General features: G+C 41.0%; 1 protein-coding gene across 3 annotated transcripts in view; it reads right to left on the bottom strand.

The window, feature by feature from the left end:
- Positions 1-12,868, bottom strand: part of COL14A1 (collagen type XIV alpha 1 chain) — a 189,534-nt gene that overhangs the window by 37,543 nt on the left and 139,123 nt on the right. For all 3 annotated transcript variants that reach the window (XM_061605762.1, XM_061605771.1, XM_061605753.1), the window contains exons 35-41: positions 11,806-11,964; positions 6,607-6,684; positions 6,357-6,443; positions 3,759-3,812; positions 3,189-3,284; positions 2,054-2,107; positions 1,136-1,189 (exon numbers count right to left, since the gene is read on the bottom strand). In XM_061605762.1, the coding sequence (XP_061461746.1) occupies positions 1,136-1,189; positions 2,054-2,107; positions 3,189-3,284; positions 3,759-3,812; positions 6,357-6,443; positions 6,607-6,684; positions 11,806-11,964 (582 nt within the window). The remainder of the gene's footprint in view (positions 1-1,135; positions 1,190-2,053; positions 2,108-3,188; positions 3,285-3,758; positions 3,813-6,356; positions 6,444-6,606; positions 6,685-11,805; positions 11,965-12,868) is intronic.

The following is a 12,868-nucleotide window of genomic DNA, read 5'->3' as shown; positions in this document are numbered from 1 at the left end:
CACTTTAGTGACTCTTATTGCTGCTTTTGCTATTTAAATAATCTGAATATGAAATGAAACCAATATGAAACAAAATTAGAAGGTCTACACTCTACATGGGATGGAGAAGACATGAAAATGGTGAAAAGGTCTATGGGAGGAGAGGTTCTACTTCCTTTCAACCCTTTTCAACACTCTGCTCCTAACTGTCAGTTACTTGGGACTGCAGAGCTGAAGGGAGGCAGCATACTCTTGCCTTTGCCACTAGCCAGGTGACACAGAACCACTGGGAGGCTGCATAACCTCCTGTCCAGGAAGAACACCATGGCAAAGGGGAGAGGCACCTGACTTCTTGTTTTCCTCTTCCCTCCTCATTCCTTTTTCCTTTTATATCATGCAGACTAGATGCTAGCCTATGTGCAAGTATTTAGAAAATTATAGGTGCTCTATAAGTATTTATTAATAACAGCAACAATTAAAAAGTACCTTATATCCATAGGGTCTTGAACTAGCATAGTCAGGGATAGCCATGCCATTGAGCAGGATCAACTGTCCTGCTTCAGGTAGCACCATGAAATGTGTGTTGTGGTGTTGATGATAAATGAAGGCAGAAATTGGTGTCAGAACTGTATGGCAAGGCTGTCCTTGGCTAACCAGTGGAGGCGGAATTTGGGCTATATTTCAGGCAACAAAATGTCTCATGCTGGAGCTGGGCAGAGATCTTTAAGTAATATAATGTATATCAGAAGGCTAGTACCCTCACTGGGACAGTCCCTTTACCTCATTCCACCTGGAAAATTACTCTTTTGCAAGTATTAGAAGATAATAGGCATCACACAGAGGAAAATAAACTTACTCCAATTTTATTTGTCATATCCCCAAATCAGTCCCCCATAGGAGGCCACTTGGATAAATATGGGACACATGAATGTAGTTGGATTTTTTTTTTTACAATTCCTTGGTGGGTAATGACTGGTCCAGGGGAAAAAAATCAAGGAACCACCCTCTGAATCTTCCCTCATTAGAACCTATTGGGTTCTAGGTTGGAACAGCATAGAGTGAACCTAGTAGTGTGTTAAATTAGAAAGAGTGACCCATAGGAAGCAGAAATAGCAAGCCAGTTATTATTATAGCTCACTGGTCCAGCCTTACTTACCCTTTGGCCTTGGCTCCCATCTCGTCCTGGGGAGCCAGTCGCTCCCGGGACACCCTGCATAAAAGGTAACATTTCAAAACATACACCAACAACAGAAACATTTTAAGCAACTTATCAATATTTTTAACAATGTAGAAATATAAATGCATCGTGAGTTAAAGAAGATATATCCCCTGCTTGCAATCCTAACTTTATCATCATCATCATTTATTAGTTGCTTCTTTCACAAAAGGTTACCCAAAGCAACTTAAAAATGGAAACCTGTGTACATTTGTGAGCAGGTACAAGCTTTAAGCTCTCAGAAAAACAAAGGAAGAGCCTTGCTAGATCAGATTGAAGGCCCACCTAGTCCAGAATCCTGTTTCCCAAAGTGGTCAACAGATGCCTATGAAAAGCCTACAAACAGGACAAGGGGCAAACAGTCCTCTCTTGCTGTTCTTCTCAAACAACTGATATTCACAGTCATACCGCCTTTGATACTAGAGGTAGTAAATAGCCATCATGACGCATAGCCACCAATAGCCTTATCCTCCCTGAATTTGTCTAATCTGCTTTTAAAGCCTCGAAGTTGGATGCAGGCATCATCAGGTGGGGGAACTGAGGGCTGAGTCGATTGCGAACCAATGTTGGGCGCACATTCTTTCAATTTTATTTATTTAAGTTTTTCCAGGGCAGTTTTCAATACCCCGTAAATCATGACAAAACACAACAATGCAGCAATAACACCATCAACATAGTTCTGAAGTATCCAATATTTGATTAACAGCACAATCCTGTACATGTCTACTCAAAAAATAAGTACAATAGAGTTCACTGAGGTTATCCTCTGGGTACGTGGGTATAGGGTAGCAGCCTAAATGTTAGCCATTCCATATTTAAATATATCTATAAATGATAACAGATTAGCACAGAATTTACCTGTAGGCCAGGGCGGCCCATTTCCCCCTTTTCTCCTTTATCACCAGTAGCTCCCTGAAGATGAATGACCACAGAGTTAATCATATCAGTGACGCATTGTTTCTCCAGTTACCCAATTTTTTTTCATCAGAACAAAAGTACAAAACTGTAAATTACATTTCTTTACGGAGAAGAAAAAGCAAACAAAGCGAAGCTACAAACGTGAGGCACAATCAAACCAAATCTTACATTCTGCTGACTTCAGTGGGAAAAACAAAAGGGTGTGCTTAATTCTCCCACTGAAATCAATCAGACTTTTTCTGGATTATGCCTGTTGTCTAAAATATAAATCAAATCTATACACATCATGTTTATTAAAAAGCTTTAAAAAAAGCTTTGAGATCTTGTCAGAGGCATAAATGTAGCCATGTTATTTTTAGCAATTTATATAAAACCATCAAAAAGGTGGGAGAAGAAATGAGAAAATGATCCTGTAGATCAGGGTGAGCAGAAGATCAGGATCTACTGGTAGATCTTTGGCTAATGTGTAATTCTCAGCCAGGATATCTGGCTCTCATCTGTTTATAACAGCAAAACAAAATGGTGGGTTCTAGTAAAACTCAAAGTAGATCCTGCAAGGCTGAAGTCTGCCCTCCTCTAATGTAAATGACCTTCTAGAATCAATGCTTTATATCTTCTTATGGGGAGAAAGCAGAACTGGGAAGGAGCCTTCCTTCTTCTTGAGAACAGGATATTGTGACACTGACACTAAATCTGGATCTGGCCAAGCATCAGTGTGTTGGGATAATTTGTTTCTGTTTTGTTAATCATTTGGAAAGGCTCTGAAAAATTCTTGAATTAAGAGGGTACTAAACAGGATCTAAAATCTGCTTTTAACCAGGGCTTTAAATGTATAATGAAATTCACCTTAGGCTTCCCACCTTTAGCCAAATATCGCCCCTGTAGCCTTCTAAAACAGGAGCTAAGAGAGGCCATGACAAAAAAATAAGGAGGGGCAGGCCCCCTCTGCTCCCCACCCCCACGTGATTCAAGCACTGCTTTTTACAATGCAAATATCTGATGGTTTTATAAAATCCTGATGCACTAATTGCTATGGTGCAAATATGACTGTGGCTGCTGACAGTTCAGAACCTACCGGAGGTCCTTGAATAGAATGTCCACTTGGTCCTTGGGGGCCAGGAGGCCCTTGAGGACCAGGAGCTCCACTTTCACCACGGGGTCCGTCTGGTCCCTGGAACAAAACAAAAAAAAGGTAATCATGACCTGAATCTATATCAAAGGAGTAGCAATTTACTCTGACTGCAAACCTACAAGAGTAAAACCACATGAAATGGCACATTAACATAACTGAGGAGATGGACGCAAATTCTTTGCAAAGACCTGCTTCAAGCATGCAAAATTATGAATTGCCTCTAGACTGGATCCTAAATGAAAAATATTCAAATGAAAAGGAACCATGAATTCTATACTTTCTGTAGAAATCCATGAAGTTTTTAGTGGCTCTCCCTCTCATTCCCCTAACAATGTTTTCTAGAGATAATATCTGTGGTTGTGAAAATATGATGAAACATACAGCCCACTGAAAGTGGAAAATTCCTATGGCGTATACCTACTGAATATTCAAATCCAATCATATTATGCAATCACAAACTTGTTAAAGCCTACTGAAACTGCATAGCAGAAGAAGAAGCAACATGACAATTACCTGTGGACCATGATCACCACGGTTACCCTTTGGACCTCGGAGACCTGGACCACCCTGCAAGACATATTCGATGTTAGAAGAAAACAAGTGGGACCTGCAACATGAAGTTGCAGGTGCGCTCCTTTTCAGGTTTCAGCCAGCCATGCCCACCTGCAGAATACTCCATTCCATCCCCTCCCCCATTTTCTTTTTCAATTGATACATGGCATTCCATGACTATGGAGACTGCCTAGTCTTCATGAGGCTGTTCTGCTTCTAAGATTGCTTGCACTTTAGCAAACTTGTGGGGTCTTCAGAGCGTGCTGATATTTCCCTCTCTGTGGCCCTGCTTTGGCTCCAGTCCTGTCAGCGCTCAGCAACTGAGTCTGTTATTAGGGGGAGTGATTTCATCCCATTGCCCCCAATGCTTCTATTCTTCGTTGTTTCAGAAAAATACATACTGTCCTTCTTATAAACCAATTAAGGAAAGCAATGCCTTAACATTTGTTCTGATAGGCTTTTGCATCTAGACGAATGGGTCTCCGCCACAAGTGTCTGTTTTGTATTGCTTTTGCTTTTAAATATGTCCAGGTTTTTGTGATATAACTGTGTTGTTCTTGTCTTTACTGTTTTTAATTGTACATAGCCTTGAGATGATTGTGTAGAAAAAGATTAATAATTGATGATGATGATAAGATTTGACACAATATTTAGAACGTAAGAACATAAGAAGAGCCTGCTGGACCAGGCCAAAGGCCCATTTAGTCCAGCATCCATATGCTCAGAGGCACATGTTACCAAATTCTTCCAAGCTACACAGCAAGTGGATTGGACTGTGAAAGACCAACCCAAATGGTGTTTGCATTTTGACAACTTTGTAGGGCAGTACAATATCTCAGAGAGGAGTTCAGGTCTCCTGCTCCCCTGGTGCATTCACTATAGCTGCCCAATCTCCCTGCTTTTTAAAGTTTGGTAGAAATATCTGTGGGCTATAGGTACATTCTTAAACCGCAAGGTTTTTTGCCTATTAGTGAATATGACACATACATATGTACACATTATTATTAGAAGAAATAAAAGTCCAAATTCCAATTGTTTTCTGTCCAAACTGAAACATGACAAGGAATCAGATTTTTTTCTAGGCTGTCTGGATTATTTTGGGGAAATGAATGAGACATTTTATCTTCAGTGAAAAATTATGGCATGTTTCTCGTGGGACTTTCCTTGTCACATCAGTAGATTGAAGAGTTTTTACAAGTTCCAAGTATGAGAGACACAAGCACGCCAGCAAACAAAACTGTAATCTTGCACCCAGTTATGCACTCTTGTCTCATACTGGGAGGCATAAGTTCATAGCAAAAGCCCAGATCTCACATGTGAATAAGTCTCCACTTTGAGCAATGACGTATGGAGCCTCATAAGCTCATGAAACGTTGTCCTCTACCGCTACTGAAAATGGGAGACCCCTCTTGCACGTATGGGGCCACACTGAGAGATTGCAGCATTTGTGTTAGGATAATGAGCAACAACCACTTAACATGGTGACCTGTTGCATTACAATCACATTTCAAGATGACTCTGAAAATTGTACAAGAGATTGTGTCTGGCACGTTCATTGTATAGCTTCTATTGCATGCAAAAGTCACACCTATTTACCTTGACAATTGACACTTGAGAGAGATATGTTTAGGACCCAACCTATTCTTGTGACTGTAATTTGTTATAAACACTGTTTAATATTGTGTTTTAAATTGCTGTAACCCACCCTGGGAACCTATGGTGAAGGGCAGGTAAAAAAAAAAAATCAACAACAACATAAAAAGCTGTTCTGTACAGGGGTGTAATTGTCCAAGGTCTCAGGAGGTCTTAGACCCCTTACTTTTTTGGGAGCAGGGTCCCAGGAGGGTCCCTATGTCTCCAGGATTCTACGAGCTAATCAGCATGTAAGGGGAATATGTTGGCCATTGAGAAGAGTCTGACATGCTTCCTTGTCCTTTCCTGCTGATTGGAGCCAATCAGAGTGAAAGAAGGTGAGTCAGCCACTGAGAAGGCTCTTCTCAGTAGCTAATACTCTCACCCTTCATGCTTATTGGCTCCTAGGGATGTCAGTTGTTGTGGGAGAAGGCATTAACAAGGGTGTCATTCTCAATCCATCAGCATAAAAAAGGGAGGGAGGAGCGTGGCTGCGATTAACATGGAAGGGACCCTGCACTTCTGAATTTGTCACTACACTGGTGGTTCTGTAGCACAGAAATAAGCAACAAGAGGGAATGACAATGTTGGGATAGAAGACCACCAAACTAAGCACATTGGGGAAGGGCCATAACTCAGTGGCAGGGCACCTGCTTTGTATGCAGAAGGTGCCAGGTTCAATCCCCAGCACCTCCACGTAGGACTAGAACAGAACCCTGTCTGAAATTCTGGAGAGCTGTTGCCAGTCAGAGTAGACAACACTGAGCAAGATGGACCAATGGTCTGACTCAGTGTAAGGTGGTTTCCTATGTTTCTATGCACACCAAACACACACAATTCTGTTTCAAAGCAACAGACCCTTCTTAGCTCAAGTAAGTGCATGAAGAACTCCGATAAGCATGAGGTCAAATAAAAACAAAGCCTTACCGGTGGTCCAGGTGGCCCATGAGGTCCCTTGCTGACTTCAGAACAGGAGAAAGCATGAGGAAGGGGGGGACAGCTTTGTTCGTCCCTCTAGAGAGAAAAAGAAGCTCATATCATTCCTGGTGCGGTGGATTCCAAATAAGGCAACTTTGGATTATGCCTCATACATACGAATCTTCTGGTGAGAATTGCAAATATAACTTATGTTTTAATTACATGCCATAAAATAGAAGCTTTGTAAGGGAGAGCTTACCAAAGCTGGAAGTTCACAGCATTTGTCTCTGTTGGCCCATGAAGTGGTGCAGATGATATCAAACATCTGCAACTGGAACTGGTTTAAAAGAAGAAATATATTATAAGATGTAGCTGCGTGCTTATAAAAAACCAATGAAGGACAGCTATCTCAAAGAATAAAAGAATTACCATATGTCAGAGGTGGGGGGCCCTCAAGCCCACAGGCCTAATTAGGTCCCCCCAGGCCTCTCTCTTTGACCCACAAGGCTGTTTTGGCCAAGCTATGCTCACATGCCCTACACCAGACCTCATATATGACATCAAGTGTGGGGCAGGTAAAGACACGGCTGGATCAAAGGGATTTGCGCAGCAGTATACAAGCCTTATGGATCAGCTGATCCAAAGCTCAACAGATTGTTGGATTTGCAAAGCAAGCTCTGACTATTGGCAGAGAACAGGAACCTCTACAAATTTTACAATTTCATCCATGTGAAAAACAGTTGCTAAAATAACTATTACCAACACGGATTAATCAACTGCAAAGATATGATTGAAGCATACATGAGAATGGGCAAATTTATTTAGAATGCATTCCTCAACACTGATTTAGAAGCTGTGCGCTGGAAAACTTCACATATACCAACAACCTCAGAATGCTTGATGAAGATTTGGGACACCATTTTGTTGGTAAGATTGACTTTTTTTTTTAAGGAGTTACTTTAGAAGTCAAGAAAACAGATTTATTAAAAAATGGTCTCTTTATATAAATTACTGGATAACTATATAAATAAGATCCATCCCTACATTTCTTCTCTGTATCGTAGCAATTTAGGATGGATAATTAGTGGATGTTGTATAGTGTTATAGACATGGCAATTCTACTGTTGTTATTTATGAGCTAATGTTACAATGTCATTACCATTTATGTATTCTAATATATTTATAAACTTAGGAAAAATAGCAATTTTAAAGAAGTTATATTTAGAAATATGTTGCATAAAGATCCCCTGTTTAAGGAATCACAGACTAAAAATGATACCTTATTTTTTAAATTTTTTCCAACTGTTTCACAGATATGCCTCTTGCTGATATGTACCCACAGGAATTTATCCTTTGACAAATAAGAAATTGCTATGCACTCATTTCCTTCCATTTCATACATTAGTATGTCTAGTAGTCTAAGGATCCAATGTGGTATTGTGTTTTTCAGTAAATTACCCAGTGAGAGTTGTTTGAATTGATTTACTACATTGATTTTGAAACAGGGTGAACCAGCTATTCTTCTGATTTTAAAAAAGTGGCGTGGGTTGCTCCTCCTTATTCCAGCTGAGTTAATAAACAAAGGTTTCATTGTTTTTGAAGCATTTATTCATAGACATTTACATTCAACTTCAAGTGACCATGATTACGAAGCAGATGAATCCACATAAATCTGTGAATGACTGGACCAAGCAACAGTAAAACTCATGTGCATTATTTCAACAGAATAAACAAAAGGCTTCTCTAGAGTGCTTTAAGGAATGCAACACAAATGCAAAATAACCCCTGTCCTAATCTGCTGATGTTCACATACATACAGTAGGGCCCTGCTTTTCGGCACCCCGCTTTTTGGCGTTCCACTAATACGGCGTGAGCCCCATCCTCCGCCCCCTTTCTTTTCCTCCTCTGGGAGCAGTGGTGCGATCAGCTGTAGTGCGCAATCAGCTGTAGAACACGATCAGCTGTAGCGCGGGGTGCTTCAGGGGTCAAGAGCTGTCAGCTGGAGCGCAGCAGCTGGAGCTCCCCACGCTACAGCTAATAGAAGCCTGCTGCTGCGCCGGCGTGATCAGCTGTAGTGCGCTCCAACTGTAATGCAGGGAGCTCCAACTGCCGTGCTCCAGCTGACAGCGCTTGGCCCCTGAAGCTCCCCGCGCTACAGCTGATTGTGCCGGCCCAGCAGCAGGCTTTGCTCACTCACTCTCTTTCTGGATAGGCTATGTTCCACTTCTAAGCGATTTTCGTAGTTCCTGCACATATGGCTAGCCACATTCATTTCAATGGAAGTGAGAGGATAGAACTGTAAGGAGACATCTGTCTGGACCTGCAGAGTTGTCCTCTTCATGTATACAAGTAAGGAAGCCTTCTTGTGACCAGTGTACATTTGTGTGAGCATCACAATCTACACATATGCAAGAGATTAGTGGCTTTTTGGCCTTGACAAGTTGTTTTATATATCTCTGAAGAATTCAGATGGAAGTTGATGGAGACTGGGCTGTTCCAGATGGAGTATACTTACCACAATGCCTAGCCATCATTTCAAAATATTATACCACTATGATAGCATTACAGAGGGTTACAAGTTTGAAGACACATGTGCAGCTGAAATATTACAAATAACAATTTTTTCTGCTGTGTTTTTCTACATTAAAAGAGCTTCCTAATTTACAATCATGATGAAAGGCTTAGTTGAGAATATATTTCCCCTCCAGTATTGGCATACCCATGGATGACCTTGGTGTAAAGGGAATGAACATATGCCTGGCTCAGAGAAGACATGGGCACACCTGTCTGTTTACCTGCCTGGACCATAGGATAGCATGCAAACTCTGGATCCTCAAAATTATATCATACCTAAATAAAGCATAGGCTTTGTTAAAGTTTATAAAATTGTCACTGATGTAACTGAGACCACTTTACTAAGCAATGGAGCTGTGTCTGCATGCTTGCAGACTTACATAATCACCAACCAATTCACTTGAAGGCAACCAACATTTTTCTGTGGGTGTACATTTTACCAATCGCTTACACTTCATACAGTTCTGACTTTTTCAACAAAAGCCATCATTTCTTCCCTTTTCTTTGTACAAAAGGCCCTTTAACGGCAACCTTTTATAAGCTCATCATTGTCTTTCCCTGTTGGAATGTAGTCACAAAAGTCGCTCTGTTCAATTGTCCTGTGAGGCTTGATGTATTCATTCCCATATTTAAGCCTGAGGTCTGGAAGTACTTCTTCTTGGTCCCCAAAAAGAAATTTGGGGGATAAATGTTCCTGACAGGCCAAATGAGTAGAAGCAATATGTCTAGCCTGAGGCCCCATCTGCGCTGTACATTTTAAACCCTAGTATATTTATGTCTTCCCCCTAAGAATCCTGGGAACTGTAGTTTGTTAAGGGTGCTGAGAGGGTGTTAGGATACTCCTATTCCCCTCACAGAGCTACAATTCCCAGAGTAGTTTATCAGTTCCCTCTTCCCAAGGATCTCTGGGAACTGTAGCTCTGTGAGGAGAATAGGGAACTCCAATCAGCTCTCAGAACCCTTTACAAACTACAGTTCTTAAGATTGAGGGAAAGCCATGGCTGTGTGGGACAATAATACTTTAAATGTAAGGTGCAGATGGAGTCTGGGCCTTTGTCCTATTAGGTTAAATGGAGCTTCTTCGCTCAACAAAGTTTAAAAGACATGGATAGATTGTCCAGCTTTGAAATTAACATATGTCTCCAGCTTATTTCCTTCTCTGATGACTGTAATTTCCCAGAATGCAACAGCATTGCTCCTGAAGACATGGGGGGGCAGGGTGGAGACTGCTTTGTTATGAAGTGGAGGAGTTGGCGGTATGCTAAAAGTTAATAGCATTTGGAGGAATCAACAGTGTAAGGACAATGGGTTGTATTCAACTAAGTCCTACTCAGAGTAGACCCATCACAATTCATTCATTCATTAGCGATCACTCGTGGCCGAGTAAGATAGCCTTCCAAGATAATTTGTTTGGACCTAAGTTGGTTGTGTCCATTAACTTCAGTGAGTCTATCCTGAGTAGGATTACCACTGAATACTAACCAATGCTCTTGTTGGAATTACAAGTTTATGAACACAAACCCTTGTCCAAAAGCAACAGTTCATTATCAAGAATATTCTGTGATGGTGATGGAGCTGGAGAAGCAGTTGTTCACTGCCTTTGCATCTTTTCAATTCCATTCAGTGGAGCTTTTTCGAGTAATGTGAGGCCTTTTGCAAGCTGACCTAGAGGGTGATATGGTGGTACACTTGGCAGCAAGCTATGACATGTTTGGAGGACATTTTGAGGACAGGATCGCTTACATTCACTGCAATATAGAATGAAGTCCAATCTGTAGAGGCATTCAGAGCATCTGATCTAGTTTTACTACATGACTTTCAGTCTTTGAGGCTTGAGGAGGTGAAAAAAGTGCTTGGCCAAGTCTAATTTACCACTTGTATGCTCAGTCCTTTCCCCTCTTAGCTGATTACTTTTAATAGGGAGGTAGTGTCTGGCTGGGTCCACAAAAGATAAATGCCTTCTTAAGAGAGGGGCTGGTACCAGCTTCTTGAAAAGAAGCCATAGTTCACCCACTCCTGAATAAAACTAACCCAGGTCTAAAATAATTAAAGAACTATAGGCCAGTGACTAACACCCTCTTCCTGGGCAAGGTTCTCAAGCAGATGTTTGCCAGAAAAGTCCAGAAACTCTTGGATGAGACCGGTTTTCTAGATCCATTTCACAAATGTTTTAGGCCTGGTTTGGGGGATGGAAATTGCCTTGGGTGCTTGATAGGTTGACCTTTACCAGGTAAAAGACTGGAAGAACTTGACCCTGTTGATTGTTTTAGGTCTCTCAGCAGCCCTCAGTATTAGCGCCCATGGTATCCTTCTGGAGGGACTATGCAGTGTGAGTGCTGGAGGCATTAGTATATCTAACCATTTCTAAGAACTAAATAAAAAATGTCTTCCTGAAATCCAAAGGAACACATTTAAATCTTCTTACCTTTAGCTTTCCAGAGAGCCAGTGTGGTGTAGTGGTTAAGGTGCTGGACTACGACCTGGGAGACCAGGGTTCGAATCCCCACACATCCACGAAGCTCACTGGGTGACCTTGGGCCAGTCACTGCCTCTCAGCCTCAGAGGAAGGCAATGGTAAACCCCCTCTGAATACCCCTTACCATGAAAACCTTATTCATAAGTTCGCCATAAGTTGGAATCAACTTCAAGGCAGTCCATTTCCATTTTTTTTAGCTTTCTATATGATCAAGAACTTCTCAGTAAATTTCCTGTTACAGATGGAATTTCATCATCAATCCCCAATTAATATGACACCCATTATTATTATTATTATTATTATTATTATTATTATTATTATTATTATTATTATTACCATTACAATCATTATTATTTTAAAAAACCCACCACTCTCTTTCAGCTTAAAACACCAAGCTGCTCCACTTACTGGTGCAGAGTTGTCCCTTGGTCCTCTCGATCTAACCATTCTCCCCAGTACTTCTATCCCATCAGAAGTAATATTGCCTGCCGCGTTGATAATCTTCTCATTCACTTGCTTGCAATCAATCACCACCTTAGCTGTAGTTTTGCTGACGACAACATGCACCTACGGGAAGGCAGTTATGCTTTTAATACCAAAAAAGAATACCCAAGAAGGCATGTATACTTGTTTTTTAAAATCAGTCAGCGCTAAGTACATCTGCTAATTCCCAATCCCCAAGTTTCTGTATTCAAGGGAGGCTGGCTGAAATTTGGACAAGTAAATATAAATACAATTTTTTTTAGTTATCTATCTATCTGTGATATATAACTAAAAAAATGTATTTATATTTACTTGTCCAAATGAGAGCCAGTGTGGTGTAGTAGTTAAGGTGTTGGACTACAATCTGGGAGACCAGGGTTCGGATTCCCACATAGCCATGAAGCTCACTGGGTGACCTTGGGCCAATCACTGCCCCTCAGTCTCATGAAAACTCTATTCATAGGGTCACCATAAGTCGAAATCAACTTGAAGGCAGTACATTTACGTTATCTACCTGTGATAGGAGCTAGGAAATCTGAGCCTGAAAGTAACATAACATTTTTAAGACAAAGTGAAACTGTTCTTGAAGAGCCTTCACTGCATTCAGTCTATACATCCCTGTACCTCTCCAGATCGAATCCTTGGGTGGGAGCCGGGGGGGGGACAGTTCTGCAAGTTTAAAGCAGAAGTATTTCTGGATGGCCTTCATGATCTCATCAGAAGCCTCTGCCACCATCTTTGCAGTTTGGCATTTAAAAAAAAATATTAAGGGACAAATGAATTGATAAATACATGAACATTCACATATGGGTTTTAAAATTAAAAAAAAATAACTGTGGACAGCTCCTGATGCCGAATCAGGGATTTATTTACTCATTGGTCACCCATTGTGAAGGCGGGTTCATTCTGTGGTTCAAGGATGTGCTGTAAGCTCTCTTTTTATATTATAACATCTTCCAGAAGGTAACTATGTTAGCAGCAAAAACAA

The sequence above is a fragment of the Rhineura floridana genome, chromosome 1 (genome assembly GCF_030035675.1).
Source record: "Rhineura floridana isolate rRhiFlo1 chromosome 1, rRhiFlo1.hap2, whole genome shotgun sequence".
In the NCBI taxonomy this organism is placed as follows: Eukaryota; Metazoa; Chordata; class Lepidosauria; order Squamata; family Rhineuridae; genus Rhineura; species Rhineura floridana.
Note: the sequence above shows the minus strand (reverse complement) of the source record. Positions and strands in the feature narration are given on the sequence as shown.